Genomic DNA, 14,107 nt, shown 5'->3' on the forward strand with positions numbered 1-14,107 from the left:
ATAATCTTACATCAAACCCAAACATAATACTTTTAGCAATTTGAATTCAAAAACGCCATCTTTTATAATCTTATGCAGTTGTCTTTGGATTTTCTCTTTCTTTTTAAAATTTGTCAAGATTTAAATTTTGAAATAAACAGTGGTTAAGCGCGATTAGAGTAAATCAAGAGATGGCGTTTTTATTGAGCTTGAAGCAAAGAGCTACTCTTTGGCTTGAAGTGTGTTAATTTTAATTTTTAGTTGCTTCATTTCATAGCGTTCGTCCTCGCCGCAGTAATGGCGTTTATTAATTTTAATCATCTTTCATCCACATTTTTATCGTTTCTTATTTTTAGCTGTTGTTTTTCCCGGCATTTAACAGCTAATCTTGAATCAGGTAAATATTTCATGCTTTTGTTAATATATAATCTAGCTTCTGGTCGTAATCGCTATGAAATATTTTATTCCTCGTTTCGTCCAATCCAGGTGACTTTCCAAGATTTTACGAAGATAGTCTAGATTGGTGCCAGAAATCACTTAGTGAACTTATTGATATCTCTCAGCTTGAAAAACTGTTGAACGATGTGTTTTATATCGATGATCCCAATGGAATCGATCTTAATGGAGATATTACTTTCAACTCTCTGAGTGTTTTTGATGAATTACTCAGTCCTGATGTTATCAGTCGGAGTGGTTCAACTTTTGGAGATGATTTCCAACGGTCGCTTACAACCTCAGATGAAAGGCTAACTAGGGTTGAAAATGAAATCATCAAACTCAAAGTCCTCCTTGGCAATGCTATGAAGCTGGATGGCGAACAAAAGGTTACTGGAGATATTACCTTTGACAACGTTTACCTTAATTGTGGAAGTGCAGGCTGTGATATCAACTTCATTGAGACAATATTATTAAATGGTCGAAATGTCAAGGGACTGTCATCTAAAGTCATTCGGTTGGATCAAGATCAACATTTAATTGATCATTTCAATTTCTCTAAACTTGTGGTTGGAGATTTAGCCGCAAATTTCATTAATAATATTATGCCTTCAGATATTGTCACAAGAGATAGCGATAATTTCATCAATGCTAGTATAACATTTGAAGGTCCAGTTGCTGTTAATAAACTTATCGTACCTGGCACTATCAATGGAATCAGAATCAATCGACAAACTGTCCTTACAACCACTGGACCACAGGTCATTACCTCACCAATTACCTTCACTGATAGTTTAAACGTCAGAGATCTTTATATTGAAGGTCGACTGCCGCAAATTGACAAAGATGTTAATACTTTTCTCTCAAACATTGTACAAGTTGATAGCGACCGTCCAATTTCTGGAAAGAAGATGTTCAATACTCTGTATGTCGATAACCTGTTAATCAGCGGAGGCACTATTAATGGATTTAACTTAACTGATCTTACGCGTAATTTGTTAACACGAGATGGACCTCAAACTTTAATGGGACATGTCACTGTAAATGATTTAATAATCAAAGGTGATGCTTGGATAGAGAACATCAACGGTAACAGATTCGATGAGGTGATAGTACGACGAGATACGCCAATAAAGATTAAAGGTGATAAAGTTTTTAGTGGCCCTGTTAATATAAGATCAATGGAAATTGATGGTTACTTAAATGGACGGCCTATTGTCAACAGATCTCTAGGTCTCCTTCTAAAATCCGGTTCTCAAGTTATCACTGGCTTGAAAGTCTTCCGCAACATCACTGCAAGTAAAGTTTCGGTTTATGGAGATAATGTTGGCCCTTTGAAAATCAACGAATTGGAGGACAGAATGAACCGAATGATTCAAGGTGGCAAAAACCGTGTCTTGTCTGGTCCGATCAAACTAGAATCAATAAAAGTTGATGGGTTGATTAATGGTATTAATTTAACCAGCTTGATGACCGATTATTTGAAAGTTAATCAACCTGTGATCCCTGCTGTTCATCTCAATATATCGAAAGCAATTTTCAACAAACCATTGAAATGTGAATCAATCAATGGTTTGAAATTTCCCGATGACTTTATTACTGTTAAAACTGATCAAATCATCAAAGGAACAACCTATATTTCCAATAACATAACTGTAATGTCAAGCTTGAATATATCGCTAATCAATGGTTATCCTCTCGATGCTGCTCTATGGGACTCATTGACAACAAACGGAGATCAAAATATTACAGGTTATAAAAGCATCAATGGTAATGTGTATGTCAAGAATTTATATGTTGACAAACTCAACAGCGCACCAATGAAAGATCTTGTTCTATTAAATGGAGACAGTCGAACCATTCTGGGAAACAAATCATTCACCTCAGTTCACGTTGAAGGTAGCAGCTCAATCAAATCCATCAGCGGGCTAAAGTCGATAAATAATATTGCGATTGATGAATTACTAAGCAACTCTATCAACAAAAGAGACTATCAGTCTATTACACCTCAAATTCATGTTACGAAATTGGTTATACCTGCAAATGCCAATATAAATGTCGAAAATCTCGATGGACTCAGATTAAATGATATTTTAAGATCAGTTGTTTATTTGCGCTCTAATGAGGTCCAAAGCATTAGAGGAAAGAAACAATTCATAGCTCCAACAACTTTTGGTAACATCGAGTTCCATAAAACTTTTGCTGGCTATACAAGGGATCAATTTGCAAGAAATTATTTAATTTCAGAAGATCGCGAAATACAAGCTAATGTTACGATAAATGCAGATGTTTTCGTTGAAGATAACTTGAGTGTGACTGGAAAGCTAAACGAATTACATATTAACCAAATGAACTCTTTCGAAACAAAACCAATTTTCATTAATCGACCAATGAACTTCCGTCATGCTCGTATCATTGGTGGCAATGTAGAATCGCCAACTATAAATGGAATACGTTTTGCTAAAGAAATGATGAATCGAAAGGTTCCAATAGTTATTCCAGGCGATGCACATTTCCCTCATGGTATAACTGCGAAAACACTCACAGTTAAATCAACGATTAATAATGTTTCAATCAGTGGATCGATGTGTGATCCCATTAGAGATCTTTTCAGTCGTCAATATTCATTGACTATAATTGGCAATGTAACAGTTGAAGCTCCCATCACGGCAAATAGTGTTAATGGAAAGGCCTTCGATGATAAAATAGTTAACCAGATGATTCGCCGATCATTAAAAGGATTCAAAAGGTTTAAAAGGCTAGTAGTCAACGGACCCATTTCTCTTGGCGGACGACTTAACAATATTGACCCTTCATATTTAAATCAAAACTATCTGAGCTTAACAAATGATCAAACAATCCATTCAGACGTAATTTTGCGAAATGTTACCTTTTCTGGTCCAGTTTACATTGGAGGTGATTTGGTGGGCCAAAATGCAACAATAAATGGTCAAGATTTGAACAAGTTTGCTAACATTGCATTTCGAAATATTGATGATCAATTCCTTGAGGGAAGATTCACTTTCCCTCGTAATGTAATATTCAAAAAAGGATTAATCAGCTCTCCATTGATTACACTGAACAATACTGTAATTGATTTGAGGAAAGATGTTTTACGTAAAAGCCGTTCTAATCGAGTTGATTCAAAGTTAATATTCCATCACGGTATCAGTACAAAGGACGTAACATCCAGTGCTCGTTCAAACTTCAACAAGCAATTAAGAGCACTTGAATTATTAACATCACCAGCCAAAATTTTTGGTCGGAAACATTTCAAAACTCTAGAAGTTGATAATTTAGTGGTTAAAACAATCAATGGAATCCCTGTTTCATCGTTTTTACGAACTGATGAAGCATCTGAAATTTATAAAACCTTTATATTTGAAAAGGACATTGAAATCAATGGTAATCTAACTTTACTTGGAACTATCAACGGCCTGAGGTTTGATGAATTGCGTTCCAAGTTTTTAAAATTTTATAGTTCAATTGAACATTTAAATAGGGAGGTAAATCAAACTGGTAAAGAAATAGATTATTTGAAAAAAGAGTTAACCGGTAAATTTTAATTTGTTAATTTATTAATGAGTATTTATTTTGTTATTTTAAATAAAATCATAATCTACTGTTATATAATTTATAATCAATTCGTGTTTCATTTTTATTTCAATCTCCAAAGCTTCACTTTTCATGGTCTATCTTCAATTTACATTTATTGTCATTTTTAAAAATGGAATTAGAAAAACCGCCATTTACTATGCCCCACCCATTAAATGAACTTTCTTAACACACTGTACATTGTACAGTAAATTTTACCGAGTAAATGCCCTTAAAGCATCTGACCTGTTTATAAAGCATAAGACATAGACTGGACAGCCTTACTCACTTAGTTTTCACATGAACTTTCAGGAAGAATCGAAAGATTTCAACTTAAATCTTGTTAGAAATGACTATGTAATCAAGAGATGGCTCTGATTCTTTGTCAAAATAAATGTTGACTCATAGTAAACAGTTTTAAGGCGGGAATGTTTTAATCATGTTAAGGAAATTGGTATAGAAAAATTTGCCTTATTTTAAAACTGTTATTTTGTACATTGCGCTGCATTTCTGAATTTAAATATCCAATATGAAGACAGGATGAAATGACAAGAAATTTGGTATAGATAGACAGCTAATCTTGCAATAGCATCATTGCTCGGCAGTCATTTCTGCCTTTAATTGTTCAACTTGAGTAGGTGGTTGACCTTTAAGCGGCCTTCGAAATAGCAAAATATGAGGCTCGGGTTCATGAATCATGTAGTGTATCCAACCCTGACTTTGCTGGATTCCTAGACTTCTCCACTCATCTTCAGACATTAAATGTGTCTTTGGGACCATTTTGGCAATCTCATTCGGTAAGGTTACATGTCTAAAACAGAATTGGAAGGAGAAAAAATGAGAAGAAAATAGGATTTTAAATGAGAAATCTGATGAAAATGCATCTTTAAAGGAGCGTCAAAATGCAAGAACAAGATAGAAAAGTTATGACGATCAAGGAAATGAAAGTAATCAAAGTTGGCTTAAAGAAGAAAAGTGTTAGAGATAATTACAACAAAACTCAGCTTACCTGTATTCGTATTTATCATCATAATATTTATCCGAGTAGTAAATGTTTTTAGAAGGCATTTTTAAGAATTTAGAAAATATAACAATTAGTAATTTGAAAATTAACACCAAATAACAAAAAAAGTGACTCAGTTACAAGTAAAACCAACCAAGTACAAAAACAGCAGACTCAACTTCCAATTCAAAATTTTCAAAAATAAACAACTGTGAACAGATGTGAAAAAGATGTTCAAGATGGCGCCACATACCAACCAGTGAACTTGTCTCAATCTCATTAATTCAATCAATTTGATTTGATTGAACAGAACAAACAAATGATAGAAATGTTTTAATTCTCATATTCACTCACAATCAGTCAATTGAAAGTGAGTTTTTGTGAAATAATTCTGTTACATTTCCAAATCTCGTTTCCAGATTGATTTACAGCTACCGCTGAGAAAAGGCACCTCACTAAAAATAGCTTTTTTATACTATTCGTTGGGCAGCGAAATTCATGATTTTCAAGCTCCCTTAATAGATTAAATTTAACCTAAAATGTTGCTTAAAGCTGATTTTTCGAATATTTTTATTGATATTTAACGAAAAGAAATTGACTTAAGTCAATTGATAATTAAAGGAATCGAATCGAAATTCACCCAAATGATAAAGAAGACCAAACTCCTCCTCAATAGGGACCATCGATAAACTAAGTAATACTTAGTAAGTATAGTTTCTCAATGGCTAATGTACCAATATTTTGGACTCAAGATCAATCAGGTAAACTCCGTGAGTAACATTTTTATAACTCTAAATGTTAATTGTTTAATCGCTTATTATTTAATCTTAATCTTTTCAATATTATCAAATGGTTTGGTTCTAATCTGGAAAACAAGCAATGTTTATGATCCAAGTTGAAAGCCTTTTCTTTGGCTGATTAGATCAAATTTTGAGACAAAGACGGTGAGGCAAATGTCTCAATTCACTCTTCAATTTTAATCGCAAACATTTAAGGAAAGGCATCATTCCGGTACGTTGATCAGAGATGTTGGCAAAATATTGTTTATAGAATTATCGTCACAAGGTTCAATTTTGGTGGATAGATAATCTATCATAGATTAGACTTAGCACGTTTATTTGGTTTTACTCACACATTGACATAAAAAGACATATTGCAGAAAAGGGAGGAAACAAACCAAATAAGAATAAAGTAGTTATAAAAAGTCCGGAACAGTTTCAAAACTGTTTTACTGGCCAAAGTGGATTTACTAGGCCAGTCCACTTCTAGGCCAAAGCCCGGGTCTAGGACAAAATAATTTGCATTACTAAACCAAACATTGCGTAATTTCTTCGCGTATTCACCCTTCCCCACGCTAAACTTCCCCACGCTTAATTAACCGTTTGGCAACTAAATGAAAACAAACAAAAGGGATGAAATATAATGAAATTTATTGATTAATTATCAAATCTTTCTAAGATTTTTTCCTCTGGAACTTGACTCAATCTCTGTAGCTCTTTTGAACAATACTGGGCAAATGTTAAATCTTTACCGTCCAGTATTCCTAGCATTTTCTTTAATTCTTGATTTTCTGCGTGTAATCTTTCAGCTTTCGCAGCTTCGATTTTCAATAATTTGTTAATCCTGAAAAGTGATAAAACTAAAGAAGACAATTGCAATGTAATGAAACAAGTTGACTTGGTCGGGGATGAAGATAACAGTTAACTAATTCTAAATTTTCACCGCCAATTCCGCCGGGCTTTGGCCTAGAAGTGGACCGGCCTAGTAAATCCACTTTGGCCCAGTAAAACAGTTTTGGAACTGTTCCGGACTTTTTATAACTACTGAATAAAAAACTAATGGAAATACAATTGAAGACAACTGAAGTCAGTTAACCCAGAGGCCGGTATATGAAAGGCTCATTCTGTTAAACGACCACAATGATAGTTCCTGATTAGTCGGTGTTGTAAACACTGCTTAGATAGCCTTTAGTAAGCTTTCTAACTTGAAACAGCATTTATAGCTTTCATTCTGGTAAGCCTTGAGTCGTTTCGCGGTAACAAATGGTTTGAAATGCATTCATTGTTGATTACTTTGCTTGTCCTTTTCTCATCAAAATATAAGTAAATTTCTAGCTTTGCACAGCATTTATTGCTTTCATGCTGCTGATCTTTGAGTTTTTCAGATTCAACGATCGGCTCTCATATGCATTCATCGTTGTCAATGGATCTCAAGTAAGTTTGATTGCAATAGCTACTTTAATGAAGATCTTAAATTCTTCAATTTCATCTTAAATTAAATGATTCATATCGTTGCATTTTTGCTTTTATTTTACATAAAAGAAAGTTTCCATTTCTCCTTTCCAGAGAAGCACTAATTTCAAAGCTCGTCATAGTGATACACTTTCTACTCTATCGCAAAGAAGCTCAAAGCTGGTTGACCACCAAATTCTTCATGGCAAATAATCTTGCGAAGGACAGCCAATCCCAGCAATTTTCAATTCTACGAAAAGGAAAAGGCTGTTAATGGAAACTAGCCCACTGTGACAATAAAATCGAAATGAAATTATCGTGTTCATCCTTGTTTATTTTAATAATTTTAATGAACGTATAATTTAATTCATTGCAAGAAAAATTTTATACAAACTATATTTCATTGACAAACTATTGCAGCAGCAATTTCCTAAAGCAATAACCACTAGGTTATTCTATCCTAAGGATAACAATGGTTGCGGAATGGATGGAAAACAAAAAAATAAATGAACTAATTTGATTACTAATTTTAATGAATTCAGTCAGCAAAAGCTTTATTTAATCCAATGATAAACTTTAACATGAATCATTGTCAATCAAATAGATCAATATGAAGATTACTGATTCAATTTCAAGTATTAATAGAAACCGTTAAGTATGATTACATTTATGCAAGCTGTAACATACTGGGTGACAATTATATAACACTACTCTTTTTTTTCAAATAAAATCTGAATCCTTTATTGAATCTCGACCAAACTTGGTATACATATAGTATGACTCAAAGGAAATTAAGCACACAAGTTTTTACTGTTACGCCCCTCTCTGGTAATGACACGGCGTAAACGCGTCTCAAAAGCAGCAACAGCATTTGCTCTCATCTCGTCAGAAATCGATCTGATGTTGTTTTTATGGCTTCTGCTAACTCTTGAAGGGTCATTGGTCGGTTTGCATACACTCTGTCCTTCAAATAGCCCCAAAACCCAAAATCCAAAACATTCAGATTAGGACTGTAGGGTGGCCATTTCATCTCTACAATTTCATCAATTTCAAATCCCTTACCAATACAATGCCCTCCAAAGTGCTCAGTAAAGTTTTTAACGAAAAAACCCGTTCATCAATAGAATATCGCTTCATATTTGAAAATTTTCAAGTTACTTGTATCAAAATAAAAATGGTTGTAAACCATTTCCTTTGAGGCCTAATAACTTCCTGTAAAAAATTTTGAAGTAGCGCCAACTGGTTGTAAAGTTATTTCAAAAAAAAGAGTAGTGTTATATAATTGTCACCCAGTATTATATCAAATAATGAATAAATTATGCTTCTTTTTAAAATATTGCCGATAAGTTGACCAAACAAAAATACAATATTAAGCAATATATCTTAAAGATTATGAATAACCAAAAGCGCAACCATGAAACGAGACAGATTATCAGTTAAACACAAGCAAAATGTCACTTAAGATCATTTCGAGACAACATTTACGTCCATCTTCCTATTCACATAACTTTTCATCAAAATGGATAAATAAATATAAACAATTTAGATGTATGTTTACATGAGAAACAATAATGATGAAAACATGGCAAACAGTGAATCACATTCACAACATGATATTCATTGTATCAGATTAGACATTTGGCTTATTCAATAACATTATAATTTAATTTGTTGAGAGAAAGAGAAACCAAGTTAAAAAGATTCACCAAAAAATTCATCACATTAGAATGAGAAGAATGAAAATAGAGAAAAATCTGTTGGAAATTTTCATCATTTGTAATGATTATCATTCCAGGTAACATTAAATTTACCTTAAAAATGGATTCGACTGTAATATTGAAATGTTGAGCAAAAAAATTTAAACAAAAGCATAAAGTTGCAAGGTAAAGTTGGAGTGAAAAAAAGTATAAATTATATTTATTCGTGTAAACGAAATTGTAAGAATCAATTTAAAGTTCAATTAAGCGGAGTCAGGTTAACACTGGATATCATTGGAATCACACTGATTGTCATTATTATCACCATAACTGTGATTCATTTTGACAGTAAATGTAAACTGTAAATGGCAAGACTGAGTTACAGAACCTTAAACGTTAAAATATTCAATACAATGTTCTCAATGATAAATTGTCTTGAACTGAAGCCAAAGTCTACATTTATTGTCTTGTTTTCACTTCTTCAGACTGACTCTTCCTCAAACTTGAACAATTTTCAATCAATTTTCACCCATTTATTTGTGATTAAAGACATTTTTTCAATTTAATTTCCCTTTCGATTACTTCCAATTCAGTTCAATCAATACTTTAAGCTTAGGATTAATATCAATACAGAGTATCAACCTTTTGGTTCAACCTTTTGTTATTAATATTGCATTAAAAATGTGAGAAGTAAAAATCAATTTAACTTGTCCGATTTGTTGGTGATTGAATTGAAATTGAAACTCAATGAACCAATTGATGACAAACAACTCTTTTAAACTATTATTTATTTTCACTCGAGTCCTTTACTTTGCTTCATTTATAACTTGATTAGGATATTTTAAGAAACATTAAAATCTTTACCTTCAATCATTTATTGATTTACCAGCGACTCCAATACAATAGCCTTTGAAAAAAGTCCAATTCATGACATTTGTGTTTACTTGTTGCTCTATTCATAACATTTTGTTAGCCTTATAACCTTTACCTTTCAATGGTTATTTTGACAAAAATTTGGATTCACCATTTGCTTTATCAACCATTAATTTATGATCAGACAATATTCAACCTGAGTAAATAGTTTCACAGAATAGGTGAACATCTGAATAATCTTGAGCTTGCAAATTGACATTGAAGTCACCATGATATTAATAAGCAAGATTTACAATTCACTAGCAAATATTTTGACTCAATAGTTATTTTCACTTCAATTGCATTTGTAAGCAAAGCAGAAAAGGTAATCAATATTGAACAGTGTTAATATATTCATGATAAGATAAAGTTGAAACTTAATTAACATCAATCGGTGGGAAAATATTGTAATACCTTAATTGAGCAAATCATTAAATCTGTGAATATTGAAACATGTTGCTTTAAATAACTTTAGATTGGATGAAGCTATTGATTTAGCTTTTTATCAAAATTGCTGTTCCTTTTGAGCTGAATATACTGATTGATAAAATGATGTTAAATGATTATTTTGATAATTCTGTTGACTTTTGTTCTTGACCTTTGAAACGCTTGTATCTGTTATAAAATGATTTTGTTTTTTTGATTCTTGCAAAATTTCAACTTACTATTTCACCTTGCAACAATAAACCCGCTTAACTATTGGGAAAATGAATAAATCTGACCTTTTCCATGTTAACTGAATGGAAATAGTTAATAACAATTGGCTGACAATAACAATTGAACATTCTATAATACAGTAATAGCTCAAGTGATTGATAGATAATACAAAATTTATAAAATAAAATTTACAGAACTGAGGCTTAGTGGTTACCTAATCTATTTAACAATATGTTGAACCATTTAAACTTTACTTTTTGAAAAACTTTGATTCAGTCTTGAACTGTTCAACTGTAAATTGCGAAGGATTTGTTTTTCAATTGAATTATTGCCATTTCACTAGATAATTGACATGACATTTTGACGAAAAGATTTGCAAGACAGTCAAAACAATTTTTGTTCCAATGTTCACACACGAATTGCCTTCGTCGACTGTCTTATTGGAAGCGATTGGTTCATTGTCAAGGTAAGTTATATAATAGTATATCGATGTCGAAATGATTGGCCTTTTCAAAAACATTTTACTTTAAAACTTGAATTCAACACAAATTGACTCCATTTTCTCACTAGGTGTCAAAGTCACCCGAAGAAACTGTAATTGTTTTCAAAACGACTGAATATCAACAATTGGATGTATTTTCAAGGTTTTGATGCATTTCAAATGCTCTGATTCGTTTGATTTACGAAACTTTTTAATCTTTTGAAAAAAATGTTTCAAAGAAAACATTTAGGAAGAAACTAATCAGGTCAGAACTAATCCGTTTATCCTCTGAACACAAGTGACGAGTAAAGAACATGAAAAGTTAAGAAAATGCTTGTTATTTCGACTAGAACTGATAATGGGTCGAGGATTTCCTCTAATTCAGAATGGTGATAATGATTATATCGACTTATTATACAATTTTATCGACTTTTAAGTCACGAGGTAATTTTCAATTTTTTGCTTTTATTCCACATAGAATCTGTAACGTTTCTTCTTTTTACATGCTATTTCTTGTTGATCTTTTCAGAAGACAAACGAATAAACTCTGAACTTATTAGTTTCATGGATGTTTTTGATTCAATGTACTTTATTCACACTGAATTAGTCGAAGAATTCAAGAGATTAAGTAAGCCAATTTCAATATAACTTGTATAAAATACTATTTAATTCAAGGTTCATTTCATTCAATTAATATTCTGGCTTTTCTTATTCACACTTTATCCTGACAGGACTCGAATGGGATCTTTTAATTGGGCGAAATTGGCGCATCAAAGCTAAGCCAAAGGAAAAGATGGAAAACGAAAATTGCTCAACTTTGAATTGACAGTTTCAATGGGTAATTAGCATTAAAGGTCAAAGACTAGTATGTTCATCTGATGAATTGATATATTAATAGCGCCTTATTCCCGTTTTTAATAACAGTAATGTATTAATAGATTTGGATATGCAGTTTATATTTTTAACGTAAACCAAAGATGTGCCGGATTACATTAAGCAGATGCATGAATACACAAATAACAGAATAAATAAGAAATACAATGTTTAAGATATAAAAGTAAATGAAATATAATAAGATTTTCAAGAGTGAACTTAAAAAGGAATCCATGTTGTTACCGGGAAACGACAAGAGAGAATCTCGTTGTTTCTACCGACAATGGTTAACTAAAAATGGATAGATTTTGGTTATTTTTCTTTCTTTCAAGCGGTTTCGTTGTTATTCTTTGCTTTGTTCAATCTTCCTTGCATAATCAGTTCAGGCCTATCACTATAAGTCTGCGAATTATCTAGTTTCAATCAAATTCGCTCCTTTTTCGTGCTGGCTACCAGAACTAAGAAAGGAGAAGAATTCAACTAAAAAGAACTGCAACTCAATGAAAAAGGAAAAGACAAGATTGAGAAGAGAAGAAAGAGAAATAAGGAATCCTGTCGAGGTTAAGGCAATAGCGAAGAACAATTGCAATTCTAATACTTTGATGTTAATATGAAATCATTGTATAATTGATGAATTTATGAGCGCTATTTTGAAGCGAGTCAATAGAAAAACACTGACAAAGTCAAATATTGGGGTCTTCAATATACTTCAATGTATTTTTTACCTGACTAAGTTCTAGCATAGTTAGAAGTTTAATTTTTTTTGCAATGGATTCCTCGCACCTTCAAATCCTTAAAAATAGATTTTAAAGAGAATCCAAAAATGCGTCCGATTTCGGCACCAAATCAATCAATGATACCCAATTTTTAGGGAAAAAAAGTTTGAATTCGAATATTACGGCAAATTGGACATAGAAATTCATGAAATTCGTTTTCATACTATCTCAATTATTCAAGAATCGAATAAAATTTAAATCAAATCAAAATTGCAATTCGAAAGAGAAATAGGTCAATTTCAATCGAAAAGGGGAAAGATTTTCATCAAAAAAAAGATCGAATTTGTTAGAACTTGATTTTCCCATTATAAAATCTCCATAGAAAAAAGGGTGAAAATTGACTTAATTTGGTGTCAAAATTGAACGCATTTTTGGATTTTCTTCAAAATCAATTTTTAAGGATTTGAAGGTGCGAGGAATCCATTGCAAAAAAAATTAAACTTCTAACTATGCAAGAACATAGTCAGGTAAAAAATATATTGAAGACCCTAATAGATGGTTAACCCTGTCAAATTGGACAATTAAGAGATCAATAAACTCAAATCGATGGAAAAACTAATTTAAATCAATGAATTGCAAAACTCGAAAAAGTCAAAAAATCTTTACGAGAAGAGTTGCAGATAAAAAACTCTGGGAAGGGAAATAAACTTATTAATTTATATCATTGAAGTTAACATTTAACAAAAACATTGCCTTAATGTCACAGTTTAAATAATTTATTTGTATCAAATCTTTTCACCATTAAATAGTGAAATTGAATCAAGACATTTCATCAATTATCGATTGAAAATGAAAATAATTCATTTCAAGTGAATAGCATTTATTGGAAACTAATGAGTGAAAGTCAGAATTGCAAAAAAAATGAAGATGAAAATAATTGAACAAATTAAATGGTGAAAGTTAAAATACTTTCAACATGCAAAGGTTTGCTTTAATCATCACCAAATAAATCATGTTAATCATGAATCGTGAATGCATGTTCAACTTCAATGAAACAAAAAACCAAAGCCATTAATTTACGCGAAATGAATGCAAAAGAAAACGTGAAATTCTGTTGTTCCCTGAAAAGAGCAAAGCAAACATGTTATCTGATTATTGGCTCAAGACTCACCCTTGTACCAAAACACATATTAGTTGAAATAATTACTCAAAAATAACTTGAACTTTATTTCCGGTTCAAGTGTAGTGAGAATAGAAAAACAAAGAAAATATTGAATCAAAAACATTATTTTAATGTATTAATAATAATGATTATTGAAGGATGACGAGATGCAAAACAGAAAAAAAGTTATCATTCGAATTCACTTTTTCTTCTTCTTCTCTTTCTCGGTTTATAAAGCATTTTCCCATTAGATTCCTAGCAAGTGGCCAAGTTATCATCCAGTTACATCACAACTCCCAGTCGTAGGCTATCATTATCATTATTATCTCTGTTCGAAGGAAAAGGTTGAAATCGAAGAAAAGGGAAG

The 14,107-nt window shown here is 31.9% G+C and overlaps 2 protein-coding genes across 2 annotated transcripts; one reads left to right on the plus strand and one right to left on the minus strand.

Annotated features, from left to right (window-relative positions):
* The first annotated feature begins 252 nt into the window (after positions 1-252).
* LOC107369150 (uncharacterized) lies at positions 253-4,054 on the plus strand. The gene is made up of 2 exons (XM_015937074.3): positions 253-376; positions 466-4,054. Exons 1-2 carry the CDS (start codon positions 277-279, stop codon positions 3,978-3,980), a joined length of 3,615 nt encoding a protein of 1,204 aa, XP_015792560.2. The 5' UTR covers positions 253-276; the 3' UTR covers positions 3,981-4,054.
* Positions 4,055-4,423: 369 nt separating this feature from the next.
* On the minus strand, positions 4,424-5,161 carry Cks30A (Cyclin-dependent kinase subunit 30A). Its single transcript, XM_015937075.3, has 2 exons — positions 5,018-5,161; positions 4,424-4,819 (listed from the first exon to the last, which is right to left on the minus strand). The coding sequence occupies exons 1-2, from the start codon at positions 5,074-5,076 to the stop codon at positions 4,600-4,602; spliced, it is 279 nt and encodes a 92-aa protein (XP_015792561.1). The 5' UTR covers positions 5,077-5,161; the 3' UTR covers positions 4,424-4,599.
* Positions 5,162-14,107: the final 8,946 nt, after the last annotated feature.

This window comes from Tetranychus urticae, chromosome 3 (assembly GCF_039701765.1).
Source record: "Tetranychus urticae isolate SD_2017Ah chromosome 3, NJAU_TeUrti_SD_1.0, whole genome shotgun sequence".
Taxonomy (NCBI): domain Eukaryota; kingdom Metazoa; phylum Arthropoda; class Arachnida; order Trombidiformes; family Tetranychidae; genus Tetranychus; species Tetranychus urticae.